At 40.5% G+C, this 16,577-nt stretch overlaps 3 protein-coding genes across 3 annotated transcripts; 2 read left to right on the forward strand and 1 right to left on the reverse strand.

The window, feature by feature from the left end:
* The first annotated feature begins 1,077 nt into the window (after positions 1–1,077).
* Positions 1,078–3,455, forward strand: LOC121807889 (RCC1 domain-containing protein RUG3, mitochondrial-like). Its single transcript, XM_042208230.1, has 5 exons — positions 1,078–1,633; positions 2,039–2,233; positions 2,369–2,497; positions 2,576–2,731; positions 2,956–3,455. Exons 1-5 carry the CDS (start codon positions 1,399–1,401, stop codon positions 3,147–3,149), a joined length of 909 nt encoding a protein of 302 aa, XP_042064164.1. The 5' UTR covers positions 1,078–1,398; the 3' UTR covers positions 3,150–3,455.
* Positions 3,456–6,041: 2,586 nt separating this feature from the next.
* On the forward strand, positions 6,042–7,001 carry LOC121808681. Its single transcript, XM_042209276.1, has one exon. It carries the CDS (start codon positions 6,042–6,044, stop codon positions 6,999–7,001), a length of 960 nt encoding a protein of 319 aa, XP_042065210.1.
* A 942-nt stretch (positions 7,002–7,943) lies between these two features.
* On the reverse strand, positions 7,944–9,624 carry LOC121806779 (LRR receptor-like serine/threonine-protein kinase ERECTA). Its single transcript, XM_042206925.1, has one exon. It carries the CDS (start codon positions 9,397–9,399, stop codon positions 8,176–8,178), a length of 1,224 nt encoding a protein of 407 aa, XP_042062859.1. The 5' UTR covers positions 9,400–9,624; the 3' UTR covers positions 7,944–8,175.
* Positions 9,625–16,577: the final 6,953 nt, after the last annotated feature.

Raw genomic sequence — 16,577 nt, forward strand, 5'->3', positions numbered from 1 at the left:
CATCCTTGAAATGTTCGAAACTTTTAGGAAGGGAATTCAGCAACATCAAGGCTTTGTCCTCATCCTTGATTACCTCATCGATGTTTTCAAGATCATCAATATATTTTCCGAACTCCTCAAGCTGCTCAGCAATGCTTCTTCCATCCGAGAACTTGAAGGCAAGAAGTTTCTGCTTCAAATGCAATCGATTTGCAAGGGACTTGGTCATATATAATGACTCAAGTTTTGTCCACACCCCTGCGGCTGTCTCCTCCTTGGAAACCTCTCTAAGCACCCTATCTGTCAAGTTTAAGATCAGGGTGCTATAGGCCTTGTATTGCATGTCTTGAAGCCTCCCTTTCTCCTTCTCGTCGGCCTCCGGATTCTCTTTAGGATCACTATTTCCCTTCAAGACATCCCATAGGCCTTGCTGCATCAAGATGGCCTTCATCTTCAGCCTCCACAGCCCAAAATCGTTTCTGCCGGTGAACTTCTCCACCTCAAACCTGGCCGTGGACATTTCTCGAACAAACGGTGGGCAATCGCCAAGATCGGCTCAGACAACAGAGCTCCCGGACTTCAACTCGCCCAGAAAACCAATCAAGAAAACGTTTCAACGTTTCCCACAGACGGCGCCACTTGTTGGGTCGTGATACCGCCGATCTCACACACGCACGAACGAGGAAATAAAGCACGCAAACGATATAACGTGGTTCGGTGATAATCCACCTACGTCCACGGAGAAGATGACCGGAATCTTATTGACGAACTCTTTACAATTACAACGAACTCACACTCACACTCTACCGCTCACAACTGCTTGCTATCTTGAGATTTAATCTCTCTGAGTGTGTGTATATGGTGTAATTCTGCTCTCTCACTACTGAGCTCTATCGAGCTATTTATACAAGATGCAATCAAGAAATAAAATCCAACTAACTCTATTTCCCAAAGTTAGTTATAACCGCTGCTCGGCTAAAACCGAACTGCCATTCTTGGTTAGCAACCGAACTGCATTTCTCGGCTATCAACCGAACTGCCTTTCTCGGCTATCAACCGAACTGCCTTTCTCGGCTAGCTCAAAGCCGAGCTTTATTTCTTGATCTCTTCTCGGAGCTGCCGAGGCTCCACCACTCGATCACAACCGGACTCAAAGCCGAGCTTCATTTCCGAGCTCAGAAGCCGAGCTCCAGTAGTTTGCATGGACACACTTTCACATTTTACTACTCTGTTTCGTTTTAGTTTCCATTGATTTGTAGCTAATGATCAGAGGACAACTTTTGGCTTACTTCTGGTCACTGAGTTGTTTATGTGGAGATTAATAGTAGTAATAGGAATTTTGAAGAACTGTCTTTGTAATCACAACGCTTCTGCATCTTAACAGTAGTTAAATTTAGTTGTCAAACAAAACTCAAAACTATGATTTCATTGCATGTTCTGGCCACCATCGATTTGAATCCGGCTATGCTGTTTGCAAATCTTGATACCTCTTTTTTACAAAATGAAGTTTTCAGGGGTTATGGTGGATTTGGTGCACTAGGGCATTCGGTCTATCACAGAGAGCTGTTGCCTAAAATGGTCCAAGGATCTTGGGATGAAGAAATGTGCCATATTGCAACCAGTGGAACACATACAGCTGCCATCACCAAATCTGGTTAGACACTTGTTCTCTTGAAGTTTTTTATTTTTTGTTAAAAGGACAAGTCTTCCCTTTCTAGATGTTTGGATGATTCAACTTTTTTGTTCTTGGAAGCTTAAAACTATTGTATAATATGTTGAGTTGTTCCTATTTTTAACTCAGTCGACAATCATATATTGGATGACTTAATCCTGTTAGCATTGCACATCTGAGTGTATGTTTATTCGCCTCAATGGTAGTGATCTCATCCCATTAGCTTGAATAGAATTATAGAGGGAGAGTTACTTTTATACTGTGACCTTGCATTACTCGGATTTGTCACGTCTGTATTCTGGTACTACAAGTCTGAAGTTTTATACTGCTGTATTTTTCAAACTAGTTTATTGTATCTAAATCTCCGACTATGATATTGTGATAAAGGGAAACTCTATATTTGGGGGCGAGATGAAGGGGATGGTAGATTGGGTCTTGGTCCTGGTCGTGGCCCAGATTTTGCTGGTGGTCTCGGCACGCCTACTGAAGTAAAAGTAATGCCTGAGCCAGTGGCTGCTGTTTCATGTGGCGGCTTTTTCACTATGGCATTAACTGAAGGGGGTCAGCTTTGGAACTGGGGCGGTAAGTATTCCATTTCCCAGTTTTTGATGTGATTGAAGAAATTGACAAAATAAGTATCAATTACCAAAGATAACAGTTTTCCAAAACCATTTATACTTTCCAGCATAGTTGAAGTTTTATATGTTTTCTTTGTAGCAAACTCCAATTATGAGCTTGGTAGAGGTGACAAAATTGGTGGCTGGAAGCCGCAGCCTGTTCCTAGTCTCAAAGATGTCCGCTTAGTGCAAATAGCTAGTGGTGGATATCATTCTCTTGCTTTGACTGGTACGGATATATGCGAATCTTATAAGTCTTAAAACTTTTTATGTATCTGACATTGCCTTGTCGTGCATACATAATCAGATAAGGGAGAAGTTCTTTCATGGGGGCATGGAGGACATGGTCAACTAGGTCATTCTTCCCTTCATAGTCGAAAAGTTCCTGAACCTGTTGAGGCCTTAGCTAATGAGAAGGTCACTTATATTGCTTGTGGAGGTTCATCATCAGCTGCTGTAACTGGTAATAACCAAAAACCACTTATATCTGCACAAATATTTTTATAGTTAATGCAAAACAATTCCTAGAATTACAAAATTTTGATATTTGGCATATGGATATCAGCAAGACTGATACAGTTTCTCCTTTTTCATATTCTCTTTCTGTTTCTTTTGCTTATGTAATTTGTTAGATAATTGAACAAACTATAAAGGGATTACTGAGAAAAAAGCTCTTTGCTTGACCAGATAAAGGGAGCTTATACATGTGGGGGAACGCTGCAGATAGTCAACTTGGCGTTCCTGGACTTCCAGAATTACAATCGTCGCCTATCGAGGTTAAATTCCTCTCCGATGATGATGGATTAGGAGATCACAAAGTGCTTTCTGTTTCTGTTGGTGCTTCTCATGCTATGTGCCTCTTTTCAAGATCAAGTTGCTGACATGTGAACTAACTAATCCCCCTCATAAATGGTCTACTCTGTTGGGACATTGGCAGCATTGTTTGTAGCATCAGGTTTATTATCATATATCAGTGGTTGGGATATCTCGTAACCCTTGTGGATTTAGTTAAGAAATGATGAAAAGTAACAAAGAGAAGTATTTGTAAGTTTGCTTGAAAAGAAGAGTGTGCTTTTGACTCGGACCAAGATTGGATCTGCAATAATCTGGTGTACCCTACTTGGACCTTATGTTTTAGGAACATTTTGATGGTGTGGCCCTATGTTTGATGGTCCTTTTATGTCTCATTACTGTATTTGAGTTGTCAATAGTCAATCATTTTGAATGCAACATGGACAAGTATTGAGCAAAGTATTTAACCTTTGATTTTATAGAAATAATATTGGACTCATGCTTAAAATAAAACATAAACAAATGGAGTGGAAATAATAGAATATACATTGCTTATATCTACTGATAGATAAAGTAACTTCTTAAAACCTTAAAAGTTTCAACTGCATTTATCTTGGACTTGTTCTTGAGTAATGTCTGGCCAAGTGTGGCCATAGCCCCCAGCATTGAAGTTTATTGAATGGAATTTAGGTGAAAAAAAGAGAGTAATGAATTGAAAAATGTAAGAAGTACTACTTGGAAGACTTGAAGTATTGATAGATTGATTTTGGATCCAAAATTTGTTACGCCGTATTCAAACAATAAAGATAACCTTCTCTCTCTCTTCACTTCGAAACAAATACTCAAACAATATTTTATATTGAAAGTTATTTAGCTTCAAGCTCTTTCTCTGTGATCATTTAACGTGTATTTTTACAGCACAAGCAAACATACAAATATAGAGTTGAAAGTGAGAGAAAATAGAAGGGGACTGGAGAGAGTAAATAAGCCTAGAGAGAGAGAGAAAAGATACCCAAATGGGACCCACGAACACCGACGCCGGGAAGCATGTGCAACACCCGCTGCTCTGCGTGCGCCCATAAATGATTGTAATTTTGTATCGCCTTCCTTTTCTCTCTTTACCTTCCCGTAAATATATACTCCATCACCATAACTTTTTTCTTCTTAAATTACTGCTTTTCAGTAAATTATACTCCACTAAACGATTACTCATTTTTCACTTTTATGTTGGATCTTTGAAAGTAGTCAAAATCTCACCAATTTAAAACTAAATAGTAGTATATTTTTGGGGATTCTTGAGACGAATAGAGAAACAATGAAATAGTACTAATATTCACAATTTAATTTTCATATTTTCTCATGCGCACACATGCATAGGAAGCGTGAGTTTAATTAATGGTGTGAAAATGATGAATAAGTGTGTCCGAGGGTTAATATTTAGAAATCTTGTGAACATAGTATAGATTATATAAGAGCCCCATCCACAATGGAGCGCCTTAGACCAAGTTTATCGGCGTAGGAGGTCGACCTCCACGTCAGAATTTCAATTAAAAAAAAAATAAATGCCTTACATGGGTCTCTCTCTCTCATCGACCCAAGTCCCCCTCTCTCCTCAAACAGACCGTTCGGTCTCTCTTCTCATTTCACCACCCAGCCCATGAGATTGTGCCAAATGGCACAATTTCATTGACTGATATTATTATTTTTAATAATTAATATATATTTAATATATTATATTAAAAAATTATAAAATTTATACCAAAATTCATAATTTTTCTTCCTATATAAATAGAGACCACATTTGCTATAGTTTTGCCCACAAAAAAATATCATCTTTTCTCCTCCTATAATTATTATTGTTTAATATAATTTCATATTTTTTAGTTTCTCTTGTTGCTAGCTATGGAGGATGATGAGAACAATATATTCTCCGATTCCCAAAATGTTAACCCTTCTCAAGATTATTTCTCTAGCTTTGATGATTTTCTGAATTCTGAGCAATTTCAAAGTTCATTTCAAAATCAACATTCAAGCCAAGCCATATCACAAACCAAGAGTGCTGTAAACACCCCACATGGTTGGAGTGAGCAAGAAGACATGGGATTAATGTCTGCTTGGTGTTTGTGAGCACGAATGCAGTTGTTGGCACCAACCAAACTAGTAACCATCTATGGCAAAATGTTCTGTTTCTATATGAGCAGACAAGAAAAGAAAATCCAAGAATTGGTGAAGAAAGAAGTTTTGAGTCATTGAAACAGCGCTACAAACGACTCAACGGAAATGTCTCAAAATGGGTTGGTGCATACAAAAAAGCGCATGATCGAGCTACGAGTGGCCAGTCTAAAGAGGACATTGAGAAAGTCGCTCAACAACTGTATGGTAAGAGCAAATTTACTCACCATAAGGTGTTTGAGGAGGTGATGAGACTCAATCCCAAGTGGGAATTGAAATTGAATAGCACTGGTTCAACGCGTTTCCAGCCAGATGAAGATAGTCTTGAAGAAAGTCGTGGGAGCTCAAAAAGGTCGAGGACTAGTGAGGAAGGAGGACCTCAAATCGACTCCACTCCTGAGAGTCGTTCTTCAACATTGCAACGTCCTATTGGAAGAGATCAAGCTAAGGCTAAGGCTAAAAGAAAAGGCAAAGAAGTTGCAACAAAATCAACAATTAGATCAACTAATCGAGGATATAGCTATTTGGCCAACAACCTTGCCTTTCACCACCTGCAACCCAGACGACTAGAGCTAAAAGGAGATACATTGAAAGGAAACGCGAAGAGGGTCATGATACTATTTTCGAGCAGTACTTTGCTGAAGATCCAATCTATCCTCCAGATTTTTTTCGAACAAGGTATCGCATGCGAAAACCTTTGTTCGAAAAAAATAATGAATAAGCTCATCGACACAGACAACCTTTTTGTTCAAAAGCGTGATGCTACTGGTCGACTTGGTATGTCTGCAGTTTAGAAATGTACAGCAGCGATGAGGATATTGGCCTACGGGGCAGCAACCGACTTGCACGACGAATATTTGAGAATGAGCGCACAACTCATTCGCAAATCTCTCATCAAGTTCGTTGAAGGTGTAATTTCTAACTTCGGCGATGAGTACTTGCGAAAGCCCAACGAAGAAGACTTGGCAAGACTTCTGCATATTGGAGAACAACGTGGGTTTCCAAGCATGTTGGGTAGTATTGACTGCATGCATTGGGAATGGAAGAATTGTCCCACTTCATGGGCTGGACAATATGCCGGAAGAAGCGGGAGTCCGACAATCATCTTGGAAGCAGTAGCATCTCAAGATCTGTGGATATGGCATGCCTTTTTTGGAACTCCAGGTTCGAGAAATGATATTAACATGCTTGATCAATCTCCTGTTTTTGATGATATTTTGGAAGGTCGAGCACCGAAGGTAAATTACATAGAAAATGGCCACGAAAAAAATATGGGATATTATCTCACTGATGGCATCTATCCTCAATGGGCGGCCTTTGTCAAATCTATCCCAGGTCCACAAACGATGAAGCACAAGTTGTTTGCTCAACATCAAGAGTCCGCGCGAAAAGATGTTGAGCGAGCTTTTGGTGTTTTGCAAGCTCGTTTTGCTTTTATCAAATGTCCATGTCTTATTTGGGATCGTGATATTATGGGAAAAATAATGATTGCTTGCATAATCTTGCACAATATGATAGTGGAAGACGAAAGAAGCACGTATTCGAACTATTGTGATCCAACAGAATTTATTCAAGATCGACTTGGACAAAGTAGTCGTGAGTATGAAGATGGAGATGCGAATAATGATTTCATATATTCTACGAATAGGATTGCGAGTCTAGCTTCTTACATGAAAAATAAAGCCCAACTTCAAAACAGAGAAGCTCACAAAGCTCTGCTAAACGATTTGGTAGAGCATATATGGGCAAAATTCGGCAATTGCAATTGAATGTCTAGTTTTCATCTTATGTATGAGCACCAATGATGTATTTTCAATTTCGTATTTCCATGGTTGTAATTTATGTTTTTTATTTGTTTATTTTTACAATTTTCAGTTTGTCATTTATTACGTTTTTCGATAAATTTACAATAATAAGTATTTCATGTAATAATAATAGTATTAAAAATAAATATATAATAGTGTGGTTGGGTGGTCATTGATAAACCATGAAAATATGTGTGGTTGGGTTGGATGAATATTAATGATGTGGAAGATGATGTGGAGGAGATATAAATGAATTAAATATTGAAAAAGTGGATGGTTGGGTTGGGTTGGGTTGGGGGTTGCTGATAAACATGGTCTTATAGCGTCGTCCACCTCTTAGTCCGCGGATGATTGATGGGAAGACGATGCATCGTCCGGGCCATTGTCCGCCATGCTCTAAATAGATAGGCATGTACTTTATTTGGATTATGTTAGGTTTATCTACGCATAACACATGTAGAGCATAGGCGCCCCACCAATTATTAAGAAATGCAATTTGCATGACCTAGATTCCTATGTCTTAATTCAAATCATATAGTAATTGTGATGTTAAGGTTATTATTATAAAATGCTACCTCTCACCTACACTTGAACGTTCCGCCATATGTTCTTGACGATTTAATTAATTTCAATAAATACATGATCTGGACTGTACAAATAACTTGTACAGATTTATTTGAAACAACACACACACCCATTAAAGTCTTCTACTTGTAGAACTACACATAAGTTGTCTAATCGAGTTGGTTTCAACTACACAACTTTTAATATTTTAACTTTAAAAAGGCGATGAAGACAAAATTTAATTGAATTGATGAATATAAGGGGATGATAGTATATTTGAAAGTAATAACAGGCACTTAACAAGCACACCAACTAAATATAAAATTAAAAAGAGAGAGACACTAATGACTAACCCATATTGCCACTCCATATACTATAGTAGTACAATATAATACTGCGAATTATGGAAATTCTATGCAACACCTGATTTAATAACTTTTTTTTTTCAGTATACCATCCTTTTGCAATATCTCTAATTTCATCAAATCTATAATTATTACATCTTGTGTTGCATAGAATAGCCGGTTAATAATATCAACCGATATAATTAAAAAAAAAAGCTATATCAAAAATATCAATCCAAAGAATTATGAAATCCGGCGCACTGATAGGCCGGCCTCGATAGCTGGTCTCCGGCGCTGACGGGGCACGCAGCCAGCCCCAACGGCGGCGCGGCCATGCAATTATACGACACGCACACCGCCGCCGCGTCCGGCAGCGCCGACCCCACCTCCAACGGGAATCCCGTCAGGTAGTTATGCTGCAAGTAGAGCGTCTTCATGGTCCCCACCACCACGCTCTCCACGTACTCCGTCGCCACGCCGCCGCTCAGCCGGTTGTTGTTCAAGAAAAGCGTCTCCACCCCGGCCAGCGCCGCCCCCACCTCCCCGGATAAAAAGTTGTGGCTCAGGTCCACCGTCGACCCCTCCACCGCCGGCCACGGCGCCGACGCAGGAATCCCGCCGGAGAGATTGTTCCGTTGGAGGAGGAGCGTCGCCACGCCAGGGCGGAGCAGCGAGCCCGGGACGGGCCCACTGAACTCGTTCATGCTCAAGTCCACGTAGGCGAGGTCGCTCAGTGGGTCCAGAGACCAGCTGAGCGGCCCCCACAGGCGGTTGCTCGCCGCCGACAGGTACCGGAGAGCCGGCGGCAGAGTCGTCGGAAGTTCGCCGGAGAGTATGTTACCGCTGAGGTCGAGGTGGATGAGATCCGGCGGGAGGTCGCCGGGAAATTGGCCGGAGATGCGGTTTCCGGCGAGGACGAGGATCTTGAGACGGGGCGCCGCCGCGAGCGGAGCCGGGACGGCGCCGGAGAGGCGGTTGCGGCTGAGGTCGAGGGTGTGGAGGTCCGGGAGGCGGAGGAGCTCCGGCGGGATGGGGCCGGTGAGGCGGTTGTTGGTGAGGGAGATGACCCTGAGGCGGCGGAGGGCGGCGAGGTCCGGGGGGATGGGGCCGGTGACAATGCCGGCGAAGAGGATGAGCTGGGTGAGGGCGGAGAGGTGGGAGATGGCGGGGGAGAGGGAGCCGGCGAGGCCGGGGGAGTCGGAGAGGCCGGTACCGAGGGTGAGGATGGTGACGCGGGAGTCGGAGCAGGTGAGGCCGGCGAAGGAGGAGCAGGGGTCGGGGGAGGAGAAGTCCCAGGTGGAGAAGAATTGGGCGGCGGAGGAGAGGTCGGTGAGGGAGTTCTTGATTTGGCGGAGGGCGGCGAGGTCGGTTGGGTGGATTTGGGGGCTGCCGCCGTGGCACTGTGGGAGGAGGAGGAGGAGGAGGATTGGAAGCACCACCCAGTTTTGGGCCATATTCTTGAAATTCTAGAGAGTGAATGGAGAGGGAGGGGGTGGCTTTATTATGCTTTAAAATGACAGTGGGGAGTGTGATTGCATTTGGTGCTAGTGAGGGTGGCTTTGGATCCGACGTGGCATTATGAATTTCGCCATCTATGTTATGCAATGTGAGATTATTTTGTACCGTTGTTGGTAGACTATTCGAGTCGACAATGCCAAAATATGTCAAATGACAAATATTATCTGCATGTTATGCCGTATAATGTAGGTGTGAGAGAGAGAGAGAGAGGAACTGGAAAGTATACATACAATTCTGGTTCTGGGCCAATTTTCAGGAGAGAGAGTGTGTGTGGTATTTTACAGGGTGGAGTGTAACTGACACGGCACTTGGGAGTTAGCAGCAACAGCTAACTGAATTTTGACCATAAGAGCATCCACAATGGCGCCTAGCGTATCGCCTAGCGCACGCTAGGCGAACCATTGGAGGATCCGAAAACCGCCGAGCGGTTTTCCGGAAATCAATTTCGCCTAGCGCTAGGCGGTCAAAAACCGCTGGGCTATGCGCTGGGCAATCCGCTCTGCTCCATTGCAGCGCCCGGATCGCCCAGCGCATAGCCCAGCTGATTTTTTATTTTTGATTTTTAATTTTCAAAACACTATATATACGCGATTTGCACTTCATTTTCATTCGCACCACTTGTATTAACGAGTACTCTCTCTATCTTAATTTCTGTACAAGATCAACACCGAGAAATGGATCTGAACAACGAGCCAAGTTCAGGGACGAGCGGTTCTCAAACTCCCCCAATCTCTGTTGGAGGCTGATGGAATCAGATGTCCGGGTACTACAACATGTACCCGTGGCAGCATATGCTACCTGGAATGCCGACCGGAGGGAGTCCGCCGGGGGGGGTTCCCGGCCATGCGGGGTTGGGCACCCAATATGCAGATGATGCCGGGGTGGGCACCCAATATGCAGATGATACCCGGGGGAGGTTCGGCGACGCAGGGGACGCCGGGGGGCGTACCGGCGACGCAGGTGACGCGGGGGGACGTCTATCGCCCAAGTTTTGATTTTTTGACTGCTTCATCGCACACATCGACCCCAACGGATGCGCAGTTCACGTCAAGCGGTTTTGATGATTTTGCGTTGTCGGATTTGGGGTTTGATAGTCTCGGAGTTCCCCAAACTCCCGTTCAAACGGGGGGAGCAGTGCAGGGTAGTGGCGACCCAAAGAAGAAGGGCAAGGGAATGAAGGTCGGGGAGTCGTCGCAGCCGGGTGGGGATGACCCCACGGTACGGAGAAGGTGGACGGACGAGGAGAATGTTGCGCTGTCAAAGGCGTGGGTGAGTGTTTGCGACGATCCTCTTGTTTCTAATAACCAGAGGATCGTCAACGTGTGAGGCAAGCTAGCAGTAGCCTACCAGCTATTTTGCCCGGAGGGGAGGCCACACAACGGGGAGGATTGCCGGAAGGCGTGGAACCGAATCAGGGCTGCGGTCTCCCGATTTTCAGGTTTGTACGCCAACGCCCTCCGCATGCAGAGTAGTGGCCAAACGGAGGACGACTGCAGGAGGATAGCGGAGAAAGCCTTCCCCCAGCCCGGGTTGTATAAGGACTTCACCTACTGGAACTGCTATCTTGTGCTGAACGACTCCGAGAAATTTCGAGTAGGTGTCAACGCTGGCTGGCCGAAGAAGCAACGATTGAACTATACCTGGGATTACAGCGGCAGCAGCGGTGGTTCCCACGACCTCCCCGAGACGGACCAGGTGCTCCCCAACCCTCGTTCGTTCGGCCGCCGACCTCACCCCGCTGGGCAAAAACGGGCGCAACGGGAGGCGAGAGGGGTCACCGGGGGTTCCCAGGAGGTCCAGTCGGCATCCCCGTTGACCGCCAGTCTACAGAGGATCTCAAGTACTTCGCGCGTCAACAAACGCGGCAGATGATGGTGAAGACGTTAGCCGAATGGCGAGAGGCGACGGACCCCAGGAGAAGAAATTTCTCTTCACATTGCTCGAGAGCATGAATGACGATCTGCGTGGAGGCGGCAGCGGCGGTGGCAGCGGAGGCGGCGGTGGCGACGGAGGCGGCGGTGGCGACGGAGGCGGCGGTGACGGTGGCGACGGCGACGACGGAGGCGCGGGAGCCGGCGAGTGATTTTTTTTAAGTAATGTGCTTTTTCGATTTTGAATGTAATTTTTTTTATTAATGTACTTTTTAAAAATTTTTGTACTTTTTTTTAATTTATTGTACTTTTTTTAAAATTAAAATAGTATTATTAATGTTTCCCGTATATGTCTCGTAAATTAAATTCCGTATATTGTGTTATTAGTGATGTGACTATTGATGTGGCTGGGCTATTTATGATATGGCTAGGCTATGGCTGAGCTATTTCTGATGTGGCAGGAGGATTTTTAGTATTGATGATGTGGCAGGAGGAGTTTGTGGCTAGGCTATGGCTGAGCTATAACCACTGTGGATGCTCTCAAGGGCTTGCAATCACATGGCATCTTGTTTTCACTACCAAACTATTGTTACCACCCATTCAAATCTTTTGCACTTTTTTCTTCTTCAACTAAACAAATCAATTTTACTGTAGTAATTTTAAAGTTTTGAAAATCTAGTAAGCACATTGAAGTTATAATTGAACTGAGTTTGGGCTCATAATTTTAATGGTGAAGATTTACGAATAGTATTCTGCCTAAGCCAAATTTCATTTTTTGCTAAAAATCATTAATGATCTTCGCATTTAAAAGTTGTTTGTTCGATTAGCCTAAATTGAATTGAATATATATTTCGAGTAATCATTTTTCAAGCGATGACAATTACGTCCAAGTGGTGAGAGAATGGAGGAAAGGATGTTGAGAAGCCAAAAGTTTTTTTTGAATCCAAGTTTGCACTACTCAAGACTCAAGTGAGGAGGTGTTGGAGAGGAGAAGCCAAGTAAGTGTTAGAAGAAATCACGGAAGATCACAATCAGAGGATTTGATTTATTCTATACCATACTTAGAAGATATCAAATCATGTAATTATGCTAATTAGGTTTTCCTTATGTGGCTACTCCTAGTGTTATATATACTATGTACCTATGTAAATCAATAACAGTGAATAAGAAATAAACCTTTTTACCGATTTTTACCTCTTCCAATACCAAGGAATGTGATCTCACGCAATCTGAACCCACATAAGACTCTTCACATTTACGGAACTGGTCTTCCTTGAGGCATCTGTGACGCATGCTCTTTATCAAAAGTAAAAAACTTGTATCATTTCAAAAGTTGCTACTATTTTTTTTTAAGGTGGTACCTCTTGATCAAAATTGTAGAAAGGGTCTATATAGGGGTGTCGAAACGGGTACCCGCACCGGATTTTGGCCCAAAAGTTAGTCCCGATACCTGAGTCGGGTATCCCGCACCCGACACCGCGGGTACTTGACCCGAAATATTTTTTTTTGAAATCTTCTTTTTTTAAACATCATTTGTATATTTTAGATGCTTTTTTAAATACTACTTGCTGAATGTAATAGTCTCACTTGAAACTTTTTTATCATTGTCAAGCCATGTAATCTTTGATTCTTTGTCTTCGTCTATTTCTAATTTTTAAGTTAAACTTCTTAATCTTTTATATTGTTACACTTATACATCTAAATTCAAGAATAAATAAGGAATTAGATGATTAAATAATCACATGAGCTGCACAAATGCTCATTTGAATAAATTTTAGGAATAATTGAGAACTTATATTTTAATTTTTTTTTTGAAATATCTGCTTTAAATAATCATATGAGCTGCACAAATACAACCTGTAAATATGTAATCCAAATTTAATTACAATGCCAAAAAATCCAAACTCCAAATTACCATTCAAAAATCTAAATATGAAAACAATTAACAAAGTAAGCAACAATGTCTTACTTTAATCAAAAGTCTAAATATAAAATAAGTAAATAACTTCAACCAAAAGTCTAAAGTAATAAAAGTTTCACACGGTTTCACCAATCATTCTTCATCTGGCGCGTGCATCACTCGTGCACCATGGACATTGCTCGTTGGAGCCATGGCGTCAATCCTGACTAAAACTAAACAAATAACCAGAAACAAATAAGAATTTTAATTCTTATAATATGAAAAGGAAATGTAAATTGTGTATAAATAAGAATTATACTTACCATCACGGGTGGAAGGAGGGAGGAGGCGAGTGGAAGGAGACAAGGAGTTGAATCGTAAACTGTAGAGTAAGAGAAAAGACAGAAAAAAGATTTGTGATCTTAACCCTAACCCAAATTAAAAGTTAAAAACTTAAAAAATACGTTTTGTAATATATTACTAATAAAAAATTACATTATGATTTTTAAGCCAGCCTAGTCAGCAAGTATTAAAATAAAAAATTATAAAATATTAATATATATATATATATATATATAGGGTTTTGATCTATGCAAAACTAGATTTAAATACAGAAACGCAGAACAATATCATAATTAGGTCACTTTTAGGTCATAATTAGGTAATTTTTAGGTCATGCTAACAAAGCATGACCTAAAACGATCTTAGCATGACATTAAACTCAAATATTATAATATGACCTAAAATTGCTTAATTATGACCTTCCGTGTTTTTGGTTAATTATTGACCATTAGATCATCTAATCCTAGGGCCAAGATTTGGTCTGCATTTCTGGATTTAAACACATACTTATTTTGATCATCTCCCTATATATATATATATATATATATAGGAGTGCATTATAATGATAACCCCAATTTCCGTAATATATATAGGGGTGCATTATAATGATAACCCTAACCCTATAACTAAATCTGGACCACACATTTTTAAAATCACATGGTCTAGATTCAAACTTAGATTTACTTCATAAAAAAAGCGCGGGGGTAAATATGTCATTTCGCTCATGATAAACTTTACGTATCCAATTTCGCTCATTTAATTTCTGAATTTCGCTCATTTTATCAGTCAGTCAAAAGTATCATTTTATCAACTCAGAGTATCATTCTATCCGGCAAAACTATCATTCTATGCAATAAACCTAACATATATCATTTTATCATTTTATCAGTCAGTCAAAAGTATCATTTTATCAACTCAGAGTATCATTCTATCCGGCAAAACTATCATTCTATGCAATAAACCTATAATTTTATCATTTTATCAGTCAGTCAAAAGTATCATTTTATCAACTCATATCATTCTATCCGGCAAAACTATCATTCTATGCAATAAACCTAACATATATCATTTTATAATTTTATCAGTCAGTCAAAAGTATCATTTTATCAACTCAGAGTTTCATTCTATCCGGAAAAACTATCATTCTATGCAATAAACCTAATATAATCGGCACAATACATAATATACAAACCTACAAAGCAGTACACGTATCATTTTATCAACTCAGAGTATCATTTTTATAAGGTTACTGTCATTTTATCCGCTTAGATTATCATTTTATCAGGTAAAAGTATCATTTTATTAAACAAAAATGTCATTTTATACACCAAAAATACCTATCATTCTATCGGCTGAAAGTATCATTCTACCCGGCAAAACTATCATTCTATCCGGAAAAACTATCATTTTATCAGTTTTATGTCATTTTGTCACGTTAAAGTATCATTTTATCAGCTTATATGCAATTTCTTCTGCTAAACTATCATTTTTATAAGGTTACTGTCATTTTATCCGCTTAGATTACCATTTTATCAGGTAAAAGTATCATTTTATTAAACAAAAATGTCATTTTATACACCAAAAATACCTATCATTCTATCGGCTGAAAGTATCATTCTACCCGGCTAAACTATCATTCTATCGGCTGAAAGTATCATTCTATCCGGCAAAACTATCATTTTATGCAGTAAACCTAACATTTATAAGCTAAAAGTATCATTTTATCAACCCAGAGTATCATTCTATCCGGCAAAACTATCATTCTATGCAATAAACCTATCATTTTATCAGCCAGTCAAAAGTATCATTTTATCAACTCAGAGTATCATTCTATCCGGCAACTATCATTCTATGCAATAAACCTATCATTTTATCATTTTATCAGTCAGTCAAAAGTATCATTTTATCACCTCATAGTATCATTCTATCCGGCAAAACTATCATTCTATCCGGCAAAACTATCATTCTATGCAATAAACCTATCATTTTATCATTTTATCAGTCAGTCAAAAGTATCATTTTATCAACTCAGAGTATCATTCTATCCGGCAAAACTATCATTCTATGCAATAAACCTATCATTTTATCAGCTAGTCAAAAGTATCATTTTATCAACTCAGAGTATCATTCTATCCGGCAAAACTATCATTCTATGCAATAAACCTATCATTTTTATCATTTTATCAGTCAGTCAAAAGTATCATTTTATCAACTCAGAGTATCATTCTATCCGACAAAACTATCATTCTATGCAATAAACCTATCATTTTATCAGTCAGTCAAAAGTATCATTTTATCAACTCAGAGTATCATTCTATCCGGCAAAACTATCATTCTATGCAATAAACCTATCATTTTATCATTTTACGTGATATTTGGCGAAATTCAGAAATTAAATGAGGGAAATGACAGTTTTACCCCTGCGCTTTTTTTATGAAGTAAATCTAAGTTTGAATCTCAAAACTATCATTCTATGCAATAAACCTATCATTTTATCATTTTACGTGATATTTGGCAAAATTCAGAAATTAAATGAGAGAAATGACAGTTTTACCCCCGCGCTTTTTTTTATGAAGTAAATCTAAGTTTGAATCTCAACCGCATGATTAGAAATATGTGTGGTCCAGATTTGGTTATAGGGTTATTACGATATTTAGGGGTTATCATATGATCACGACTCTATATATATATATATCGGGCATTTTCAGGACTATCGGGATTACCCGGTCGGGTATTGGGATACCCAATACCCGCAAAACCCAAAATTATTATACCTGGGCCCGCCCCGTTTCCCGATTCCGTCGGGTAACGGGTACCCGATACCCGGCGAGTATCTAGTCGGGTTCGGGATTACCCGTTACCCGCTACCCGTTTCGACACCCCTAGGTCTAGAGAATACTACGTTATACTAGTATAACGGAACTCTGTACTGGACATGATTGAATAGTCACAACTAGACAATAATAAGCACAAGTGGCCCCGAATTTCAAGCCTTGCACCT

The sequence above is a fragment of the Salvia splendens genome, chromosome 6 (genome assembly GCF_004379255.2).
Source record: "Salvia splendens isolate huo1 chromosome 6, SspV2, whole genome shotgun sequence".
NCBI lineage: Eukaryota > Viridiplantae > Streptophyta > Magnoliopsida > Lamiales > Lamiaceae > Salvia > Salvia splendens.